Source organism: Cuculus canorus, chromosome 1 (genome assembly GCF_017976375.1).
Source record: "Cuculus canorus isolate bCucCan1 chromosome 1, bCucCan1.pri, whole genome shotgun sequence".
Taxonomy (NCBI): Eukaryota; Metazoa; Chordata; class Aves; order Cuculiformes; family Cuculidae; genus Cuculus; species Cuculus canorus.
Window position 1 is genome coordinate 8,056,378 of NC_071401.1, and position 24,272 is coordinate 8,080,649.

General features: G+C 47.2%; 2 protein-coding genes across 2 annotated transcripts in view; one reads left to right on the forward strand and one right to left on the reverse strand.

Annotated features, from left to right (window-relative positions):
- MICU2 (mitochondrial calcium uptake 2) overlaps positions 1 to 7,310 on the reverse strand; it is a 174,242-nt gene extending 166,932 nt beyond the window's left edge. The window contains exon 1 of the mRNA XM_054087234.1: positions 7,208 to 7,310. Coding sequence (XP_053943209.1) covers positions 7,208 to 7,310 — 103 coding nt within the window. The remainder of the gene's footprint in view (positions 1 to 7,207) is intronic.
- Positions 7,311 to 12,947: 5,637 nt separating this feature from the next.
- Positions 12,948 to 24,272, forward strand: part of FGF9 (fibroblast growth factor 9) — a 30,509-nt gene continuing 19,184 nt past the window's right edge. The window contains exons 1-2 of the mRNA XM_009556422.2: positions 12,948 to 14,119; positions 20,755 to 20,858. Of these exons, the coding sequence (XP_009554717.1) occupies positions 13,843 to 14,119; positions 20,755 to 20,858 (381 nt within the window). The 5' untranslated portion in view covers positions 12,948 to 13,842. The remainder of the gene's footprint in view (positions 14,120 to 20,754; positions 20,859 to 24,272) is intronic.

Here is a 24,272-nt window from a genome sequence, read left to right on the forward strand (position 1 = left end):
TTCCTTCAGTTTTGCCATGTGTTTCTTCACAAGCCTGTCCTCCATTTAAAAAGAAGCAGGATACCTGATACTGCCTGATGTCTCAACATTTGCATGCGTAGTTCTGTTGGCTGCAGTGCTACTGCAGTGAGGGCAAGGTAATCAGAGCCAATTTGTCTATATCTGCAGAAGAAGTGAGCTCTCAGTGCTTTGTTTTGCTATAAAGCCAGTCCCTGAGAAACCCTGTTGGTAATTGTATTCTCCTTCACAAACTTAGAGCAATGTTTAAAACAAAGGACGCACAGGAACCCCGGAAAGGCTTCTTCTCCAGTTGCCTGTCAGTGATTTCACTGCAATGTCTAGAAAAAGCAAAGCAGTTCAGACATTATCTGTTTCTGGTGTGAAATCCTAGTTATGGATTCACAGTGCTAATGTGTTTTTCAGGCCCTCTGGTGCATTTCTAAGCTCTCTTGGAATAACAGCTGCTGGGAGGTGACTGGAATTTCCACAGTGGATTTCAGGTTTACAGATTTTGATGAAATCTCTAACAACAGCGTGGGAAAGCTGTTTTTTATCAAGAGCAGCTATGAAGGCAGAGAAGCAAACTCTTGCCAGCAAAGTGCTTTTCATCTCCATGTCCCATTTTTCTGAGAAATTAAGGTAGGATGTGGAAACCCAGTAGGAATTTTGAGGGGTAGGGGCAGAGAAGTAGAGACTCCCTTCTGTTCAGCTCCTCTGTAGGAAGGTATCCCCTGTAGGGATAAAGATACAGCCTGGTACTCAGAAGCATGTTGGTGACCCTCATAAAAGGATTGCCTTGAAAACCAGAGAGAGAGAGGGAGATTCGCATTGAGGGCTGTGTAGTACCTCAGAACTACTGCTGTTGATTTTTTTTTCCTCTTCTTGAAGGCCTATTTTTTGCACATTTTAAACCTAGAAGAGACCACTGTTACTGTTGGTTAACTCCCTGTGTAACAACAAACAGAGTGCAGCTGTGCATGGAGAAGATCTGGAGGCAAAAAGCTCCTTATCTGAAATACCTTAGTAGTTGCTGGGTCACAGGCATTTCCAACTCTTCGCCAGCATGTGGCATAATCCGTAAAATGCTTTTGGTGGCTCATGGCAGCATGTGAAAAGATTACAGTGATGGGAATTTATACGATGCAGTCCCTTCTCTCCTCCTTCACCTTGTCAGTGTAGCAGTTCACTAACAGTTGGCAGTGATAGAGGCTATAGGCTGGCCACTGAGAAAGATCACTGTATACCTTAAGATGGTGAATACCATCACAGAATCACAGAATCACTATGTTGGAAAGGACCCACTGGATCATCAAGTCCAACCATTCCTAACAATCTCTAAACCATGCCCCTCAGCACCTCATCGACCCATCCCTTAAACACCTCCAGGGAAGGTGACTCGACCACCTCCCTGGGAAGCCTCTGCCAGTGCCCAGTGACCCTTTTCGTGATTTTTTTTTTTCCTGATATCCAGCCTGAACCTCCCCTGGGGGAGCTTGAGGCCATTCCCTCTTGTTCTGTCACCTGGTAGAAGAGGCCAGCTCCCTCCTCTCCACAACCTCCTTTCAGGAAGTTGTAGAGAGCAATCAGGTCTCCCCTCAGCCTCCTCTTCTCCAGGCTAAACAACCCCAGCTCTCTCAGCCACTCCTCGTAACACTTGTTCTCCAGCCCCCTCACCAGCTTCATTGCTCTTCTCTGGACATGCTTCAGAGCCTCAACATCCTTCTTGTGGTGAGGGGCCCAGAACTGAACACAGTATTCGAGGTGCAATCTCACCAGTGTCGAGTACAGAGGGAGAATAACCTCCCTTGATCTGCTGGTCACACCGTTTCTGATCCAAGCCAAGATGCCTTTGGCCTTCCTGGCCACCAGGGCACATTGCTGGCTCATGTTCAGTCGGCTGTCAACCAGCACCCCCAGGTCCTTCTCCTTCAGGCAGCTTTCTAGCCAGACTTCTCCTAGTCTGTAGCACTGCATAGGGTTGTTATGCCCCAAGTACAGGACCCAGCATTTGGCCTTGTTAAACCTCATGCCATTGGCCTCAGCCCAGTGGTCCAGCCTGTTAAGATCCCTTTGCAGAGCCTCCCTACCCTCCAGCAGATCCACGCTTCCACACAGCTTAGTGTCATCTGCAAACTTGCTGAGGGTGCACTCAATGCCTTCATCCAGGTCATTGATAAAGACATTGAACAGGACTGGACCCAGTACTGAGCCCTGGTGAACCCCACTTGTAACTGGCCTCCAGCTGGAGTTAACTCCATTTACCACCACTCTCTGGGCCCGGCCATCCAACCCGTTTTCAACCCAGGAGAGTGTGCGCCTGTCCAGGCCAGAGGCTGACAGTTTCTGAAGCAGAATGCTGTTAGAAGCTGTGTCAAAGGCTTTACTGAAGTCCAAGAAGACCACATCCACAGCCTTTCCCCCATCCAGTAGTCGAGTCACTTTGTTATACAAGGCTATCGGGTTAGTTTGGCAAGACCTGCCTTTTGTGAACCTATGTTGACTGGGCCTGATCACTCGGTTCTCTTGCATGTACTTCATGATAGCACTCGAGATCAACTGTTCCATGACTTTCCCCGGCACTGAGGTCAGACTGACAGGCCTGTAGATCCCTGGATCCTCCCTGCAACCCTTGTAAAAAGTCTAACAAATACCATTTAATTGTGTGTGATGTTGCTGTTGTCTGCTGATCAGCACTCCACCATGTTAATGTCTTGACTGCCACTGAATTTTCTACTAGGGTCAAATTTAACATTTTTACTTGAATGCAGCATTAGTCCAGTTAGCCAAGCAACAAAGACCAGACACAAGCTTGTGATACGGTCTCCATGGCTAGAACGATATTCACCAGAGCTATATCGTGGTCAATACCTCGATACTTCTCTGGTACAGTACAAGATCTGTGACGTGAAAGAACCACTGCTTGCTGTATCTGTGATGACGGTCACAGCTATTGCGAAAGAAATTTAGTATTGATTGGTTCCACAAAACATTTGACATACTGTACACAAAACTTAGGTTCCTTGACCAGTTCCAGGAGAACTAACTTGACGGTGAGCAAGTAAAAGCAATTCCCTAGGATTCTTCTGGCTTCTCCCTTAGTTTAGCATGATATTGTTTAAGTTTCCAGTAATGTTTATAATGTTTATTGTCTCCTCAAGGGAAAGTAAGACTTTTGCACCTCCTGGGTGCCTGTTGAAAGGCTACATAGACTGGGACTATTCAGTTTGGAGAAGAGAAGGCTGAGAGCAAAGGTTTACAAAATCATGAAGGGAATGGATTAGGTGAATGAACAACTATTATTCACTTGTTATTCAACAGTTACAGCATAAGGATTAGGAGATTTTCAGTGGAACTAATAGGAGATTGGTTTGAAACCATAGAAGAAAGTTCATTTTTACACAGAGAGTAATGAACTTCTAGAGTTTGTTGTCATAGGAGACTGTGGAGGCAGAGTCAAAGGAAGGTTAGGTTAATTCAGGCACAGTAGATCCATAAGCAAATACTAAAGGCATAATGCAGGAAAGTACCTTCTGAGATCCCTAATCCATTGATAGTTGTTGGAGAACAAGGAGAACAGACTGCACAAAGTGGCCAGGAACATTTACTCCCTAGATGGCCTTCCCACTGCCACTGACCTAGGGAAGGTCGTGGTATAGTACTGTATGTATAATAGCAGTATAGTACTGTGCCCCCATCTGCTACAACCATGTTCGTATGTTCTTACATTAACTGGAGAACTAAACAGATCAGACACTGTCTCTCAAACCCAAAAGACAGTGTGCATTCTCTATAACCTTCCGCTCTCTCCAAAATGTAAAGCATTCACTCTCATGCTCTTGCCCAGTTCCTTTATAAACTTCTTCAGACTGGGCAAACAGAAATCTGTTAAACAGAAGGTGGCAGTCCTCCATGGAGAATGGCTTAGTAACCTTACAGTCCCTCAACTCCCCACAACTACTGTCTTCTCCGGAGCAGCTTCTTTTCTCCCCATACAAAAGAAAAGGTCTCCAGTCTTGCACTAAAAGCAGGCGGTTCAGGAGAAACAAGCTGAGATTCTTGTCAGAGATGCTTTTGCCTTGGCCAGCCAAAAGGAAAACATTAGTACATACAGAGGGTAATTATTTGAAGAAAATGGTTACATTTTCTGTCCCATCACATCAGGGAATCAGAGTGCAGTTACATACTGTTGAGTCATTGGTGAAATAGCAGCAGAATGATTAAGGAAATCAACAGGCAAAATGATGCAAAATATGTTAGTTATCAACAAAGCAATTAGATGGCATTTAAGCAAATGAAACAGACACAGGCATGCAAAATATTACAAAGGATTATTATAACTGTAGCAGAGAGTGGAGGTTTCCAAGTGACTGCATTCCAAGTGAACAACTACATTCACTACTGGCAAACAGAGGGCTTTCTCATCACTGCCCTTCTTCAAAGAACCACAACAAGAGGGGGAGGTCACCCCAGAGATATCAGGGTTTCCCAGAGAATGGGAAATGATAAATAAGAGTGAGAGGAGGAAAAGTTTTAGCAAGGAAGAAAACAAACTCAGATTCTGAATTCTGTTAGATAGCTAACAAACCGTATTTCATAAAAAGGATAACTTTTAAGCCTGTTGTGGTTCAGTGGTTACAACAGCAGTCAGAACAAAAAAGCAATATATAATACTGTAAATAATTTAAAAAACGGGGAGAAAGAAGCATAAAATTGATTTGCAAAATGGGAGAAGTGATAAAGTCAAGCTGAAGACTACGGGAAGAAAGTCATCGATGGATTTAAAAAGAAATACAAATTTTCTGAAACATCTTTGTAATGGAAGAATTCCTGGTGATGGAATAAGTTTTTTTTTGTTAGATGAAGATGGTACATTTAAATTAAGTAAGAAAGGACAAAGTTTTTACTAATTTGGATTGGGAAGGAAGAAAATTATGGAGATTGCAATACTGAAATATTTCTAATTCATTAGGAAAAAGGGAGAACTTCTAGTAAACAGAGCCCAGACAACTTAAAAACCGGTCTTACAGGCACAACCATCCTCCCTTACCCAAGCACAGCCTCCAGCTCCACTTCCATACCTGTCCAGCCACAGGCTCATGGCAGAGCTACCTCTAGGTGCTTGCATGGTAGGGCCATGTCCTCAGTGACTGCTCCTTTCTTCAGCAGCAGCAGCCATGGGCACCCAATGCCTGCCTAGAAACTCGGGAGGCCCTTTGGAGACCAGACTTTGCTTGGCTGGCTCTGGTCCAGCCAGTGGGGACATAGGCTGCCACCATGACCAGTTGAGGCGATCACACCCATCAAAGACTAATTGTGCCTCTGATTGCCCCATCATAGGGTCATAGAATTGTTTAGTTGGAAAAGACCTTGGAGATAATCGAGTCGAACTGTACCTGTCTACTACTAAACCATATCCCTAAGCACCTCATCTACCTGTCTTTTAAGTACCTCCAGGGATGGCGACTCAAGCACTTCCCTGGGCAGCCTGTATCAATACTTGACAACCCTTTGAGTGAAGAATTTTTCCTAATATCTAATCTAAACCTCCCCTGGCACAACATGAGGCCATTTCCTCTCATCCTATCACTTGTTACTTGGAAAAGTATGATGACACCAAGCTGAGTGGTGCAGTTGCCATACTGGAAGGATGGAATGTCATCCAGAGGGACCTGGACAGCTGGAGAAGTGGGGCTGTGAGAAGCTCATGAGGTTCAACAAGGCCAAGTGCAAGGTCCTATACCTAGTTCCAGGCAATCCCCGATTTCAGTACACAGTGGAGAATGATGTGATTGAGAGCGGCCCTGCAGAGAAGGACTTGGGAGTGCTGGTGAATGAGAAGCTTGACATGAGTCGGCAATGTGCACTCGCAGCCCAGAAAGCCAAACATGTCCTGGGCTGCATGAAAAGAAGCGTGGCCAGCAGGGTGAGAGAAGTGATTCTGCCTCTCTATTCCTCTCTTGTGAGACCTCATCTGGAATACTGTGTCCAGTTCTGGAATCCTCAACATAAGAAGAATATGGAGCTGTTGGAACGGGTCCAGAGGAGGGCTACAAAGATGATCAGAGGGCTGGAGCACCTTCCCTAGGAGGACAGGCTGAGAGCTGGACTTGTTCAGCCTGGAGAAGAGAAGGCTCAGAGGAGATCTTATAGCGACCTTCCAGTACCTGAAAGGGGCTACAAGAAAGCTGGGGAGCGACTGTTCACAAAGGCTCGCAGTGATAGGCTGAGGGGCAATGGGTATAAACTGGAGAGGGGCAGATTTAGGCTAGACATTAGGAAGAAGTTCTTCCCTATGAGAGTGGTGAGACACTGGAAGAGGTTGCCCAGGGAAGTTGTGGCTGCCTCATCCCTGGAGGTGTTCAAGGCCAGGTTGGATGGGGTCTTGGGCAGCCTGATCTGGTGGGATGTCCCTGCCCATGGCAGGAGGGTTGGAACTGGATGATCTTTAAGGTCCCTTCCAACACAAACCATTCTATGATTCTATAAAGAGACCAACACCCCCCTCACTACAGGTAGCTGTAGGCACGCTAAGGTCTCCCTTAGCTCACGGACTGATTCATTAGCTCTTCGTGCTGCTTCTCGGGGCCGGGGCTTTGCCCGCTAGAGGGCAAGAGAGCCTCGCACAAGCGCGGCGGGCGGCTGCCCCTGCCCCGCGGCTGCCGCGGCCGCCACCGCCCCTGGGAGCCTGCCGGCCGTAGAGCCGTCGAATGGCTTGGGTTGGAAGGGACTCTAAAAGATCTGTAAGGTCCTTAGAGATCTTTAAGAGATCTTTAAGGTCCTTTCCAACCCAAATCATTCTATGATTCTTTGATCATACAAATCAACCCCCCCCCCCCCCCCCCCCCCCCCCCGCCATGGCCGCTAATCACCTCCCCGACCTTCATGTGCTTTAGTAGAGCTTCTAGGAGGATCAGTTCCATGATCTTCCCAGGCACAGAGGTGAGGCTGAGCCTGCGATCATCCAGTTCCAGCCCCCTTGAGATGGGCAGGGGCATGTTCCACCACACCAGGCTGCCCAAGCCCCATCCAACCTGGCATTGAACACCTCCAGGGATGGGACATTCACAACTTCCCTGGGCAACCTGGTCCAGTGCTTCACCACCCTCATCGTGAAGAAATTCCTCCTTATGTCTAGTCTAACTATTCCCCCTCCTACCAATTTAAATGCATGCAGAAGGGAATGTCCTGTATGGCCATGGTGCTGTACCTGGACGGGTAATCACTTTTGCTGGGAAGCCAGCGACCCTTTCAGCAATTCCAGAGAGTGGGCGTGGAGATGGTATGGAGCCGGCATGGACCACTTTCTCCATAGGGTGAAGGCACGGCGGGCTGCTACACCTGCTACAGGGAGAGGGGGCAGTGGGGGGCACCCACCCAGCTGCTGCCGAGCCAGACGAGCGCTGAGGACCTTCTCTCACCAAGGGAGGTGATGACCAGCTGGTTGCTGGCTGCAGCTCTGGTCTATCACTGGTGAGTAGCATCCAGCTGATAGTTTGGGTTTATGTTTTGGTAGGTATACAGATGCCACCTCACCTTTCAGGCAATGAACTCTCTAATAAAGGGGTGTATCAGGCAAAGGAAGAATCTCATAGAATCATACAATCACTAGGTTGGAAAATACCTCTTGGATCATCGAGTCCAACCATTCCTATCTGCCACTAAATCATGTCCCTGAGCACGTCGTCTACCTGTATTTTAAATACCTCCAGAGATGGTGACAATACCTTTGGGATGGTGACAATACCTCCAGGATGGTGACACCCTGCAGCCTGCTGGGAAACCCTGCCAGTGACAAGTGAGAACCAGCAGCATGGCAGCATGAAGAAGGCAGAAACGTCTTGGAACAGACACTGTGTGTGCTTGGACAGGAGCACAGGACAAAGAATGGGCAGCATCAGACCTGTTCTTGCAGGGAGTGGATCTGTGAGCTGTGCCACACACATCACTGGCCATGCAGAGGCCTCTGTGGTCACCTGCACACATGGCAACCCTGGTTTCTTCCTATTTTCTCTTTCCAATGAACAGCAGTTTGGCTCTTTAGCTGGAAGGACTTGCAACTTCAAGTCATTTCTAAGAACAATAGATATAAGCCATGTATGAATACGTGTACCAGAGGAATTTTAAACATATTTGGTAGCTTTCACACTTACATCACCCTACCTACCTTCCAGCATCACCCAACAAGGACATACATTCCATAAGACTTTATCAACACCTGTGTCAGTGCTATCAACTGTACCTGACCAATAATATCATTATTGCTTTTGTACTTAAATACCTTAAAACGTGTATTGTGATAAATTCCTCCATAGGACAGTCACAAAGATCGTATTCTGCCAATGCTAATTTAACACAGATTCACTACTTCCTGTATGCAGCAAAATACCATAATGCCATAAACAATCCCTGTCAGATATCCTGCTGCAGCTGTGATTATTGGTGTCTTCTTCAACTTTTCCATCTACACTATATGTTTTACACTCCTCTGGTCTGAAAATTTGCTGAACTGGGAAAATAGGTCTTTCCATGTTGTTGTCTGAGATTCTTACAAGTAATCTTTTTTTTTTGTTTGTTTGTTCTTCACTTTTTTTCTGCCATTTTTGAAGTGACAAGGCAAATATATTCTTCTACATTAAATTTTCTAAACCTGTAGGTACTACTTACGTTAATCCAATCAACTCGCATCACACAGTTAATAGGTTTTCACAAATATTTTATTTCCAGGCAATTGAATGTTTCATCATCATGACTTTCAGTAACTTTTCATTGCTGACATGACATGAGTTTTCTTTGGAGGATTAATTCGTGCGGCTATATTAATAGTTTAGTGCCCTCACCAGCCATTCTGGGGAAATGCTGAATCACATATATAGTGTAGCAGGTGGGACCCATCCAGTCCTATCTAGACCTCTGTCATGTAGAAGTCTACATCTAATATAGGCTCCCTTCATACACGAGGAAGAATTAAGCATCTTTAGAGCATGAGTCATGTCATCCTAAAGTAGACGCCTAAAATAGGTCAGATGATTTGTGCCCTAAACTTGCTCCTATTTATCTGCATTAAAGAACAAGTGGTTTAGATCTCAATGTCTCTATTGTAGCAGCCTCAAGTGAGGTGTGATGAGTTAATAATCTTATCGTATCTGGGCTTACATCATATTTCAAAGTAACCGAAATATTCTTATTTGTAAATAAAACTGAAAATAGCGTGACTTTCTATATTATTCTCAATTTATAAAAAAGCAGTTTTTAAAAGTTTGCTGACTCAAGATATTTTAGTAAAAATGGCAAATGCCATGTGTTTCACAGGAAAGTTGTCATACCTGTCTTTTTAATAGTGTGAGTCTTCCAATTCTCTGTCTACAAGGAAAAATAAACAGGTTAGATACATTGCAGGTCCAGAATAGGATCCTGTATTTTTGGTGAAATTATGCAATCTGGGGGAATGAAAAAAAACCCACGATTTTCTTATGGCAGGCTGATATAGTTTTCTAAATGATACTCAAAAATTCATGTGGGCTCAAAAAGTTCATGTGAGGCTGAGTACAGGTGAAACATTGTTTGGGTTTTTGTTTTTTTTTTTTTTTAAAGAAAAAAGTCATAAAGTCTAAAACTTGCCAGCGATGTCACATTAGGGCGGTATGTGTGAGGAGAACGTGTGCCAGGAACTACTTAGGAAATGCAGGCTCCTTCTGACCAGCTCTGCTTGCAGGAGTTAAAATCCTGCATAAAGCTGATGAGTAAGCTCTTGATGACTCACTGTGGCAGATGCAGTCTTTAATTCCAGGAGGGTATAAGGGAAGTGGGTGTGAATCTCGAGTAGAGGGGAGCTAGGGATGTTCCTGCCTCAGTGTCTTGGGGATAAAAGTGTAGGTTTTTAATACAGCCCCAGCTATCGGTAAAGCCAAACTTCTCTAAGGGGTAAGTTTGACATAACACATCACAGATAGATTTTATGTGAAGCAGGGTTGGAACACCACCTACTCACAGATGGGTATAATTTTGGGGATGTCCTGCATAATTCATGTGTGGCTTTGATACTTATGAGTAATTCAAACATCAAAGGCTCAACTTAGATAACACTTTTATAACACTAAACTTCTTATAGCAAATAATCTGTGGACTTCCATTTAAGTTCCTTTTTAAAAAATAAGCAACTATACCAATACTTACTTTTTTATCTTCAGATACATTTCATAAGGTATGCTGGTCTGAAGTACAAGATGCAACTTACTGAAGCCTAAACTAGAGAAAAAAAAAATTACTATGTAATACTCTTCACTGGGACTTATAAATGTAAATTTGAAAGCACTGGAAATGAGCTGGGAGCCTCTTTCCCAGCTGCTTCTAGACTGAGACCACACCAGTTACCAGGCCCTTCGGGCACCCTGCAGTATTCCCTCTGCTTTGCCAGTGGCACAAACCTTCACTTTTCAGCAGTCCAATTTCCTAACAAGCGATTTTATGTTCTCTTCCAAGTTAGACATTCTGCATGGACAAACCTTCCTGTTAATAACCATAAAGCTCCTTTATTGTTCTCCTTCAAATCTCCTTAAAAGTTACTTCTGACACCAAACACTTGTCATTGGCCAGGCCTGTTGCTTTTTATTCTCAAGGCTGCTTTTCCCTTATCCTTCCCCCATGGGTCTGTGGAATACACCTGTTGTCTTTCATCATGGGTTAAGATCATAAGCTCTTTGGGCATCAACCATCTCTCTTATTACATGTGTCTACAGTATCCGACACAATGGGACTGTGATCCCTAAACGGGGCCTCTGGGTACTGCCATGATCCAGTTGATAAAGAATAATGATTTTTGACATGGTGAGTTCCGCAGTTTTTCCCAAGTCATTCTGCAGTTGTTCATGCTGATATAACCAGTATGTCTGTTTGAGCAGTGTCCTAAAACCTGACATATGGGGTAAATGCTATGGAACTCTTTAGTGGAGAGTGCCGATTTCCCTGCTGGGGGGCTGGTCCACTCTCGCACATCCAAGTGCATGGACTGAGGTGCAGCAGCTGCTTCTTTTTGTGGGTTTGCACAGAACTAGCATTATGGGACCATGCTCTGAAGCTTCTGCATCCCGTCCTTCAAACAGAAATAAAGACCCGTGGGAGTCAGATGAAAGAGAGGTGGCTCATGCACCACTGACATAGCGTGTGTCAGTTCCCTAAAGGTCCGTGAGGATACGGAACACAGCCTTTCCCTGCTGCAATTTCCCTGATAGACACGGAAACTACAAGACTTGTTCCTTAAGTGTTAAGTCACAGTGGCAAGAGGGGGGATGCAGAAAGGCTGCACCAGTCAGAGCTGGGCTGCTGAGTTTTGGGGTGGGAAAGGTGAGGAGAGCCACCCCCTCCACTGCATGCCCACCAGGCAGGAGGATGTGCAGACAGTCAATTGTTTTTAATTAACATCCTTGCAAAATTCTCCTTCTCTGGAGCTCTGTTTCCAGCCTCTACCAGTGACCTTCTGGGCCCCGCTACCTCAGAGATGCACATCATCATTCACACCATGCAATCTCTCCCCCCTCCCTGAGCCTCCAAGACACTATGTTTCTTCTCCTTTTTTGATGCCAGCCTCTCTCTCTACCCCCATCACCCACAAAAGAGCCTGTTTCCAGGTTCTGTGTAGAATTCAAGGGACTGCCAGAGCCATCCTCTCCCTTGCACAAGCCTCTACATCATGCCTGGTCTGCCCAAGCCACCCTTCTGCAAGGCCAGGAGATCTTTCTATCCCTTTGCTGATTAATGCAGCTACATGGGAGCACGGCAAAACCACCAATCTTCGGCATCATAAGAAGGAACGGGAATCCTCTCCCCCTTTCCCGGGTTTTTCCTGGCAGTTTTAGATAACTTCTTTCTTTTGAGGGGGAAGGGGAGGGAGAACATATACTTAGTATTGGCACCCCCGCCTCCCCCATGCCACCTCCTGCCCACCTCTTCTTTCCCTCCACCATGCTGTTAAAAACTAAATCGGGGGGAGCCGCAGATCCCCCCTGGAGCTCCCCAGGTAGCCCTTGAATCTCTCCAGGTTCCCCCCAGAGCATCCCAGGTCTCCCCGGCGCTCCCCAGTTCCTCTCGGAGCACCCCATTACCCCCCCTGGAACTCCCCAGGTCCCCCCTCTGAGCACCCCAGATGCCCCCAGAGCATCCCAGCTCCCCCCGGTGCACCCCAGCTCCCCCCTCGGAGTACCGCAGGTCTCCCCTGGAGCTCTCCATCTCCTCCCTCGAGCATCCCAGCTCCCCTCGGAGCTCCCCAGCTCCCCTGGAGCACCTCAGGTCTCACTCGGAGCACCCCAGCTCCCCTGGAGCACCTCAGGTCTCCCCCAGAGCACCTCGGCTTCTCTGCAGCACCTCAGGTCGCCCCGCAGCACCCCAGGTCCCCACGGAGCACCCCAGGCGGTGACAGAGGCAGCAGCGGGTCGCAGCGCTGCTCGTTCCCACGGCAGCATCCCCGAACCTCCTCCCCTTCCCCGGGGGCAGAGAAAGGGGGAGGCGGGGGGAGAGATAAAACCCCCCACATTGTGGGTGATAACGACTCCCCCTCCTTCCCGGCCCCCAAACTTCCCGCGACCCCTCCGGGAGCTGAGTTTCCCCCCCGCTCGGGACCGGGACAGCACAGCCTGGTTACCTGCGGTGCGGGGCTGCGGTGCGGGGGCGCTGCCCTCCCTTCTTCCCCCCCCCTCCCCCGCCAATGTCAAGGGGGACTCGGGCTAATGCGGGCATTTCCCGAGGAGCCCGCAGCGGCAGAGCTCGGTATATTTAGCATCGCGGCGCTCTTTTGCTGTTTTTTTTTTTTCTCTCTTTCCCTCCCCCAAAGTTTCTCCCGGTTTATTTATTTATTTGCCTGCGTGCGCTGCCGCAGAGCAGTAAGAGCCCGAGCGCTGGAAGCCGCTCGGTATTGCAGCAGGTAGGGCTGAGCGCTAGGACCTCGCAGAATCCTTCCAGCAGCAATCAGGACTACCTTAAACCCAGCCCAATGCCTCTTCCTGCGCCACTCTGCGTGCTGGATGGAGATCCACAGTCAAGAGCTGCAGCTCAGTGCTGGAGTACAACATTTCACTGGGAGCCCTGCAGAAGCAACACCTGTTTCGAGCCAGCCAAGAAAGGCACAAGCACTTGTATGTTGCTGCTTTGCTTGTGGATCGTCAATAATCCTAAACCAGTGGACATCTGCTGAACCTCCTGAGAATTCTGGATAATAGATTTGGACGTCAAAAGTTTTTTTTTTTTCCTTTTTCTCTTTTTTCCTGATTTTTTTTTTATTGGATTTATCTCAGCCAACAACGTGAGATTTCCCCCCTCCCCCTTTGCAGGATTCATGCTGATGTATGCAGTCTGTTATAGAGTAAAAACAGCGCATGCCTTTCTGGAATCAGAATCCATAAATCCTGACGTAGCCTGTGCATCTTAAAAAAAAAAAACCAAAACCCTATAACGCCTAGGTATTTAAGTTGCTATGGTCATTCTTACCTTAAACCAAATGGAGAAACTACGGATTTTTTTCTTTATTACAGTTGGATGGGCTGAAGACCGTATTGCTTGCTAAGAGCTGGGGATATATGCATTCATATAGATATACACATCTATATGTTTATAAATATGTCAGTGTGTGAGTATAAAGTGGTGGTTTCTTAGACTAACTGGTTTGACCTTGAACCTGTACCAGTCAAAACAGAATATTACTTTTATTTATGCATTTAATGGATTGAAGAAAGAACATTTGCTCTGTAACTGCGCTAGGGAGGGGAGAGGAGTGGAATATACCTAATCTTATATCTCCTGGGTTTGGCACCATCATTATTGTTTATTCTTATTCTCTAAAAGCAGAATCTTCTGATGGCTCCCTTAGGTGAAGTTGGGAACTATTTCGGTGTGCAGGATGCAGTACCCTTTGGGAATGTGCCCGTTTTGCCGGTGGATAGTCCGGTTTTGTTAAGTGACCACCTGGGTCAGTCTGAGGCAGGTGGGCTGCCCAGGGGGCCTGCGGTCACGGACTTGGACCATTTAAAGGGGATCCTCAGGCGGAGGCAGCTATACTGCAGGACTGGATTTCATTTAGAAATCTTCCCCAATGGTACTATCCAGGGAACCAGGCAAGACCACAGCAGATTTGGTAGGTATTATCCTTAACCCTTTAGTGGTCATGTGATGAAATAATGGGGCAGAACTGCGGGTGGGGGGTGTGCGAGGTGGGATGGAAAAGGAGTTGGGGGGAGGGAGTGGGGGTGTTGTGCCGATGGTTGATCCGTCGAGGGGGAAAAAACGCCTGAATGTGTCCGGGATTGCAGATGTACAAAAGCGGCACCACCGCAGCCGAGCAGGAGCCCTCGCGAAGTCGCCGGGTGTTTGGTAGCGATGTTTGTGTAGCTCCAAGTTCTGCCTAAGAGCAGATGCGGACTGGGAGGTGGTGGTGGCGGTGGTGGAATTTTTGCTCGGGACGTTTCTGCTGAATGATTTGATTTCACGAGTTTAAAGGGTTTTTAATCATTAACCACTGCAATTTAAAATTCACCGAGTTTCCTGAAGGGAGTGGCTGTCGTCCTGTACGCAAACTGACGACGGCTTTTCTTTCGTTTTCCTCTGCCCATTACCTGCCCTAGTAAGTGCCAGAATTGCTAAACCCAGACTATTTAGCTTCTCGGCGTGGATTCCCCGAGCCCTGCGCATCCCGCACCCCGCATCCTGCATCCCGCATCTCGCATCGCGCATCTGGGGTCCGTGCTCACCCCTTGCCCCGCCGGGCAGACCCGCACCAAAACCTGCCTTTCCTTAGCTGTTGTCAGCGAATTGGAAAGAGCATCCCCTGGATTTCATGTCCAAGGGGACGCGATTTGTGACTCAGCAGCGAGGGCTGCTTCGGCCACTCTGAAGAGCCGGTGCGTTCACACACGGACACGCAGCCTGGAGCTGCTCCGGTGCCAAGGAGACTGATAAAAGCCGGGCACATGGAATGTAAAAAAGTAACTAAACCAACCTGGATGAGCCGATTCTTTGGTTTTTTTTATTAAAGAGGGGTAAGGAAAATATGCCAGGTTAGCCCTTCACGCTCCCAGCTGTTGGAAGGAGTTAACTTGTGAGTGAACCAACCTGACAGCACTTAAATTCGGTCGTAAAAACAAAGTCCTGTGCTGATTTTTTTTTTTCCTTCTCTCTCTTCGTATTTTAGTGCCAGATGTGGAACCATATCTAAACTGTATTTTATTGCTTTGTGAAGCTGTTTAGATAATGCCGGTGTGGTAGAAGATGATCTCCAAAGGGCGCAGGAGAGGGGGAGGGAAGGAGAGAGGGCTGAAGCTCGCATGGTCGCAGGTTTCTCTCCATCCCCCGCTGCTCCCCGGCACTCTCACGCCTCTCCCAGGCTCTGCCTCCCTCCCGCGGGATCCCCGGGGTGGGGGCTGGCATGGGGTGAGAGTCGCGGCTCCGCCGGGGGCGCAGCATCCGCGTTTGGGGGCGCAGAATCCGCGTTTTGGGGGCGAGAGAAAGTGCGGAGTGTGTCAGGCAGCCGCGCAGCGAGGGGTGTTGCACGCCCGGGCGCGTTCCCCGGCACGGGCGGGCGCTGAGCTGTGGCTGCGGGGCTCCCCCTGCCCGCTGCGGGGCTGGCGGTGCGGGACCGGCGATGGGGGGGGGGCTGTGCGGGGCTGGCGGTGCGGGACCGGCGATGGGGGGGGGCTGTGCGGGGCTGGCGGTGCGGGACGGGCGATGGAGGACGCGGTCCTCCAGCGATGCGGAGGAGAAGCGGTGCGGGCCTGGAAGTGCGGGGCTGGCAGGGGAGGTGCAGTGCCGCGTGGTGTGGAGCTGGTTGGCGCGGTACGGGACTGGCAGTGCGGAGCCAGCAGTGCAGTGCGGGACCAGTGATGCTGGATAGGAGCCTTGTGGTGCGGGGCTGGCAGTGCAAGGCCAGCAGTGCAGGGCTGGCGGGGGAGGCGCAGTGCGGTGTGGTGCGTAGCTGCTTGGCGCGGTGCGGGACTGGCAGTGCGGGACCAGCGACACGGTGCGGAGCGCGGTGCGGGGCTGGCAGTGTGGGATCAGTGATGCGGGGAGGGGGACGGTGCGGAGCTGGCAGGGGAGGCTCACACCGGCAGCCGGGACTGCGGGGGGCCGGGACCCCGCGGAGCCCCTCCAGGAGGATCGCCAGCTGCTCCCTGCGCAAGACGACGGTGACCACATTATTCGCGGCGTTCTCTTTTTAAAAATGGCTTTCCAGCCGCAGCTGTAGGAAGCTACCGATTCCGAGGGGCAGTCCTTCCAGCGCCCTGGCTTTAAATAGATTTCCTCCCCCCGTGGCGGTTTGATCACCCTCTCCTGCCCAGGATGCGCCCTTGCTATAACTCCCACGGAGCGCGCTGGGGATGCTCTGCTCGGTCCAGGCTCGGGCACGGCAAAGCCATAGGGGCTCCCGGTTTATTTGGGGGCGGGGAAGGGATCTCGGGTGCTTTTGTATTGGTGCTGTGACATTGCAGTTGTGTTTGCCGGCAGCTTAGAGAATAGCAGATGCTTTTAGGGATTTACAGATGGGAAAGTCTTCTGGTGATCCTGGGAAGGGCTGCATCCCAAGTCGGGAGCTGCCCGTGGGAGAGAACTTGATCTCTGAGCGTGTGCGAGAAACCCGCGTGTGTGTGTATGTGTGTGTGTGGGTTGAGGTGGGTGGGGGGACAACAAGTGAGAAGGAAGTTTTCCTCCAGGAGTAAGGAGGACAATGAGAAAACCCCGGGGGCTGCGCGTAAACTCCTCTCTGGGCTCTGCCCTGTGGGAATCCCCCTCCCCGCACACACACACCCCTCTGGAGAGACATCAGATAAGAGTAATTCTTTTGTGATGCTATGTTGGATGCGTGCCTACTGCATACAATAAACCGAGCCATGTTGTGTGTCTATACTCGCCCGGTTCTGGGAGCCCTGGCATTTCGCAATTTCTGCAGCAAGATGTCCATCTCTGAAAGAAAAGCTCTCCGGGAGAGCCCGGCTCGGTCCCTCCAGTAACGCGATCTCAGGTGACCAAAGCCTTATCTCTCCTAGGTGACAAAAAAATTGGGTTTTTTTTTTTTGATGCAGTCTCCTTTAGTCTAGGGCATTTGCTAGACAGTGGAGTCATTGTAAATTCAGGAACTCTGTAAGAGCGGAGAGGCGTGCCCCTGTGCGTCAGCACAAGTACTGCATGCACAGCATTAAAAAAATAGGAGCGTGCAGGAAAACGGGGGGGAAAAAAAGCTTGTCAGCAGGTGACCTCCGCTCCCCGGGACCTGCTGCTACAAGGAACCGCTGCGTTCATCATCTGCGGGAGCCTCGCAGCCTCCCCCCGCCCCGCCTCGCCCTGCCCAGGCGGCTCCGGGCGAGCCTCTCATCCCTCCCGCTGATGGATGCGGGGCTGCCCCTCCTTCCCCCGCTGCGGGGAGAACCGGCAGACAGGGGAGGGGTGTGTGTGTGTGTGCTTGTGGAGGGCTCTGCCCCCTGGGAATGAGAATTGGGGTGCGGGTTTTAGGGGGAGGGAAAACCCCTGAGCATCCTCCGCAGGGAGCGAGGGGAGGGGATGCGGAGGATGCTCAGGGGGCGGCGAGGGGGACGACACTAGGGCACTGTAAGAGCCTGAAAGTGAAGCAGAGCCCTGCTGCCTCCTGGGGGGCTCTTGGCTGGCTGCTCTCCCGTCTCTTAATTGGCATCATGTGCGGGAGCGGGCGGAGCGGTGACAGCTGCGCCAGGCGGGAGCATCCCGGGGGCTGGGGGACGCCAGGGAAGCCCCTACCCTCGCCCCAGCACCGGGACGACCTCCCAGCAGCTCTTAGCCATGAGGGTCACCGCTTTCCTCACCCCTCTGCTCCTCCCCGGGTGGATGGTTTCTTGCTGACTGCTCCAGCAACCTGCGCTCCATTGCTTCCCTCCTCCTTGCTTCCCCTGCAAGGCGTACAAAGCAGTGGTTGGCAGAGAAGCTGTTTACCCTGTTGGTTGATGGTGTGTTCGGGTGCTAACTGGAAGTTAAATTGCTTCAATCCAGCCTATATATAGCCAAAGAAAAATTGTGCAAGGGCGGAACACTAGCAATAAAAAGATTTGTAGGTGTTCATCGCTTAAAGCCAAGACAGATGCTTCTGTAGGTCTATTCTGCACCAGAGCTGAGCTAGATGAAAGTCAAAATTTCACCTTGTGTGAGCAACCCACCTCCTCTCTCCTGAGAGCCTGGCAGGAGAGTAGAACTGGCCTTCATGGCCAGTGTCCTGGTGGCCTGCTGCCATTCTGCGTGGTCAGAGTTGGATCATGTGAAGGAAGGTTCTTGAAAGGCTGATGGGGACAGGTCAGGAATAACTTTCCTTCAAACTTTCTTCCTAGCCTCTTTGTGGAGGTGCGGGTCTTTGCCTTGGAATGGGTTCATTATAGAAAATGCTCAGTGTCTGACAAGAAGATATTCAGCATTCCATGCACTGAGGCAGTTAATTCCTCACTTCTTTACATCATTTCCCTATATTTAGCTATAAATAGGGCCCTAGCTTTTAAAGTTTGGAGCTGTCCTGGTTTTAATTTGGCCCAGCCTCATTTTGAAGAAGAATATCTATTTTCATATCTGGTTCAGGTCCTAAGCTCTATCTGTATATTATAGAAACTATACAGTGAAAATATTCATAGGACCATTAAGCCAAATCATGCCATCCTTCAACTGGCAAGACACTTGTGTGAGAGTGCATGCTTGGCCCCAGATAATCTCAGGAAGGACTTAACAGCATGGCACATAAAACTTGCTGTGAATAGGCTTTTGAATATTTCAAATGAGCAAGGCTCTATTCTGATCTCAAATATGTGGATGTGCTTTGCCAAGTACCTTAAATTAATCTTGCGCACTTACAATAGGATGTGACAGTGCTTTTTTGTTCTTTTGACACACTAAGCAGCATGCACCCAAATATTTGAAATGAGGACAGCAATTAAAGTCTACATTTATACTCATGAGAAAGATGCCAGAGTTACTAATTTATCTGTAGGATGGCATATTGCACACTTAATGTAAGATTTAACCTCAGTTAAAATTCCTTGGTAATATATATCAGGTAATACGATAGTTTGGCAACAGCTTTGCAGAAGAAGCCTTAGTAAGAAATCTGAAAGGATTTTGTTTCCAGATACAATGGGAATGTTTAAATTGCTTCAAAGGATTGGTTGTATCTGAGATACTACATATACTAGATAACCAGCATGCTACCACTTTTTATTACTTTAGAAAAAATTCCATAATTACTCCCAGTATTTTTTATTTGTGCATATGCAGAAAATAATTTAAGATGCCCAGGCCTTAAAACAGGGTTATCAAAACAATAAGACTCTGGTGTTTGTAGTACTGAATAATATATAAGGTAATGATCAATAGTCCCTTACAGGGAATACATTTCATCTTTACATTAGCTTGGCTATAAATTTTCCCTATTGGCTTCAACTTGTGCTGTGTTAGATTTATGTGATTGATGCCTGTTATTGATTAGTGCTCAACTGTTTTGCGGGAGATGCCAAATTAATTGTTTAAAAATCCATGAAAGTGCTTTTTTATAGGCCACGTGAGGCTCAACACGTACTGTGCTGTTATTTTATTATTTCACGTAAATATAGTTTCCAATAAGCTTTAAACATAGTTATGCGGTGTGCTTAGACATGAAAATTCACAAAATATATTGAAAATGCCACTCTGTGCTTTGTTTTGTGGCTCAGAAAGTAGCATAACGCAGCAGTGCGCCTCTGAACGTTGCTGGGGAACTCCTGTGCGATCATCACTGTCTTAAACAAATGCTCCCCAAATAGGAAGCAATTTCCGGTTTTTTTTTCCACAAGACTTCTAGGTTTATGCAAGGTTTGGCTGGTAGCATCCTCATTGAAGAGGTAAGCAATTTGCAGTGAGGGCTGCCAAAACCACCCCAAACACTCACCAGATGAGCTGATGTTGGATACAGACATTTACTCTACCATGTGCATAGATGCTGAACCTAAGACCTTTGCAGAAGCGGTACTTCTCTGCAAAATCTCCTTATCTCTAGCACACAAATGTTTGTGTAAGGTTGTCATCACATGCACAGAAAGGCTTAATCATTTATACACTATTACTTAGATTTAGAATATTTTAATTTTCAAATTTGAGATGAGTAAAAAATAACACACCAGAGAGATGGTTAATATCTAGGCAGAGATGTGTGAGAGACTGGACTATACAAAGGATTTTCATTTCTCAAGCGTCTGGAAGATCATACTGTGAGTAAATCATTCCACATATTCCCAATTCATTGATACCTGGATGTAGATCCTTTGGTTCCATGTGCAACATTCTTTTCATCTCATGATTCTGATTCAAATGTGTTTTTTTCAGTAATTGTTTTGCAAGAAAAATTTCATAGGTTCTTTAGCACTGCTAATTTTAGCAATCTAAATACTCATTTTTATTTTCTTGAGATGTATTACTTGTTGTCTAAATTAGAATATGAGTGAGCTTTATATTTGTGTTTAGAAATTATGTGAAAGATTGAGAACAATCTTTTAATTTGGCATGATAATGCTGTCTGCAATCCATCCTTCTAGCAGCGACTCAAACAACTTCACTCTTCAAGTATTGTACTTTCAGATATATCTTTTTGTTTCTCATCTTCCTCCAAACAACTCTGAAAACGGGAAAACACTTTTGAAAATAGCTGCTTGCTGCTCAGGGATCAGTCACATCTGAGAAAAAACAAATCTTTCAATGGAAACAACATGTACATTGTTTGTTTATTCCTGCTTTTTATAGGTATACTGGAATTTATCAGTATAGCAGTGGGCTTGGTCAGCATCCGAGGAGTCGACAGTGGACTCTACCTTGGAATGAATGAGAAAGGGGAACTGTACGGCTCGGTAAGTTCCCGCTTGTTTTGGGCAGTCATAATCCTTAAGTCTGTGGGACAAATACTTGATAGCTCCTACAAGTCCCTGTTGCACCAGAGGCTGTACAAGCCCTGTTTGTGTTTTAAGTATCTCGCAGTCCAATGAGAAACAAGACCCTGTGGGTGGTGTAACGAATACAGGAGAGGGAAGAGGTGACAAAATTGGGAATGAATAATAATGTGAACAGATGACAATTTAAATACAAGCGGTGGAGACTGGTGGCCGGGGCTGGTCACTGGAAGCTTAAGGGTGTACTGTAAGATTCGTAAACCTGTGCTTGTATAGAGACCTAAACTGAGACAAAGTCACTGCCATTTGTGCGTAGGCAGAGACATTTCTAGGAATGACAAAAGCAAGTAGAGGGGGAGGTAAAAAGGTGGCATATGTGGATAAAAAAATGCCAAGTAGAGGCTGGTAAAATTTATAAAAAGTATAGGTGTGCGGACAGGGGCTTAGTGGTCTTCATGAAACTTAAACTGGTGCTCCCTGCAGGCTGGCAGCAGAAATGAGTAATGGGAGCAAGTGAGGGAGGAGAAAAACAGTATTTCAGATGTGAAAAAAAACAGCAAACCAACCTGCCTGAAGATGTATGTGCATGTATGTGTGTGATATGACCCCTGCCTGGAAATACTTGAGGCATCTGATGTATATGAGGGTTCACACCACGGGTAGATCATGGGCAAGGAGAATCTCGAAATGGGGCAAATAACCCCCCAAATAGCAGAAGGCAACCTCTTCTAGCAGTAGAGTATCAACTTCCAAAGTTGACAAGGACTGGAGAAGCAGCTGGATTTGAGGAAGAGGGTGGCAGGTTTGAAGGGTGAGCAAACGTCTAAAGTGAAGGGAGGCTATCTATTCATTGGGGTTCACTAGAAGCATGGTGGAGAAGGTGACAGTTGTTGATTGGTGGTGTAAACATTGCAAAGAGAGACACTTAAAATGGAGTTAAAATGGTAGAGAGTGGCTTTGGGTGTAGCTAAAGATACCATCGTCAGAAGGGAGTAACTGTGACTGGGAAAAGGATGCAGAAGGAACTGAGTGAGACAGCAGTGAGAGTGGGCAGAGATGTGAGAACATGGTGATGAGAGGGGAGGTGAAAACAGAGGGAGTAAGAGGTCAGTCCAGCTTCCATACACATGACCCATGGAGGAGTGTGAGGAAGTGAGACCAGGAAGGTTGAGCAGAAGTGTTTTTAGGGGGTGTCCAGGTTCACAGTAAAATTTTGTGTGAGAGAGGGAAGGTAGAGAGGGCAAGGGGACTGTCTTCTGAGCAAAGAGCAGGCTAGGGGAGGAAGCCAGCAAGTGTATGTGGGAGAAAGAAAAAGATGTGGTAGAATGAGAAGCAAGGCTCGGATGGAGAATGTGTGGACATGGGAGAGGGGGAGTTGCAGAGATGGTGAGCACCAGTGAGTGGGAAAGGCCAAGGAAAAGGAATTTAGCATAAATGGCAATGCAGAAGAAAAAAGGTTGGAAGGATGCAAAGAAGAAGAGAGAATGGGAATGGATGCATTGACAGATGTCGTCAAGTTGCCTGTGAGGAGTGAGTAAGTTGTCAGAAGTCACAATGCTTGTGAAGCTGATGAATGGGATAAAGAGGTGAAGTCATGAGTACTTTTATGGTTCAGTTAGACAGAAAAAAACCAGAACAACAACAGTAACATGAATCGATAATACTGATAATCATCAGTAAGAGTAATGATTTAAACAGATAAACATAGTGAATCAGTTACTCTATAGTTCAGATATTCAGAAAAAGAAAATGTGATTATTGATAGAGCTTAAATGCATAAAATTTGGAAAGCAAATGCAACACGACTTTTGTGTGCAATTTGTATTTAGTGTTTGCAATGTATTTGACTGTCAGAGTGAAGCACTCAAAACATTCTTTGCTGAAGAAATATGCACAAGAAACTCTTTGTAAATCACTAAGCTTGCTGTGTTAATAAAATAGTTGTTCCATGATCAACAGTTGTAAAGGAGCCTGTTTTCCTAGGCGTCTGTGTCTCACAGTCCAAGACATGAGTCTCCCTCACCTTGTGTCCCTGCACTGACACAAATGCTGCAGCCTTTTATGTTTCTTGCATGGAGAAAGAGACACTGTTAGCTGTCTGTGCTCACTGAGTTGTCAGTTTGCAGGAATTACATAGCTCACTACTCCCAAGTGGGATGTGCCAATGATTTCTCTTCTTTACTCTGCCTCTGATTAGTCACAAAACTGATAGGAACTTAATTTTCTTGAAGACCTTTGGCTCCTGATTGAAACTGGTTCAAAAGTTAAGGAAGGACAGACAGACAGGCAGATGGATGTACAATATAAGTGGATAACCTCTTTTCCCTAAGAAATGATGCTAAAAATATGAAGCCATTCATAATGAAGAGCTGGCAATCTGTAGGGCCACAATGCAAAGTTCAGGTTAAAATCTGATGGATGATATGGCTTATTGTCAGCGTCCAGAGATGGGACATACTAAAGAGTGATGGTAATTGAATTACATTACTTCCAATGAAATATAACCTCTAATGGCTACTCAGTGTGATGATGCTTTAAAGCCTTGTCAACACTAGCTATCCTAGTGCCTATATTTCAGCAGCTGTCAGTTCTCATGGAAACACTGAGATAAGCAGACCTCAGAGCAGATTTCTTGTAGAATTGGCTGGACATTTTTAAGTGACAGTGTTTTGCTTTTGGTTTTGGGCAAAAAAAGCAATTAGTTGAAAATGAAGTTCCTCGGTGGGAATAAATGTTGCAGTTTGAACCAGAGACAAGGCACAACCCTGCTCTGAATTATCTTTTGGGCAAGAGAGATCGGTTCAAATGAAATTAGTTTCAAGACTGGTATGTGGCAGACTGAGATTCCAGTTTTTCACCTGAATTAAGCAGAGCAGTCACTGGAACTGTTCTGTGGCCCCACTAAGTTGTCCTTGTGCTGCCTGTGCGATAGGCCACTCTGTTGTGATTTCTTCACTAAGGGCTGTGAATAGCATCAGCTTTGTCATGAGCAGGTACACTTGTGAGGCCGTGAGTGTGTTTTCTAAGTGGGAAAACTATTTCCCATGCACAACTGGGTAGTAACCTAAGAAATAGCCGGTCCTGCTCTACCTCAGCAGTGTGGCTCTAAGCAGGCGTGTTTCTGCAGGCACTCAGCACTGCAGCGCTTGACATTGCCGGAATAGATGCCCTGTGTCTATGACACTATCATATTTATATTCAGATTACTGCATGAAAAATATATTGGGTGCAAATCAAATTAGTGACCTAAAAGTCCTGTATCCTTCTATATTTGTGTTTGAAACATTTGGCACAGGAAGGTTTTTCCCAGCGTATTTGTGGTGCCACTGGAGATGGGACATATGGTGAAACAGAGCAGCCAGGATGGGTCATTGC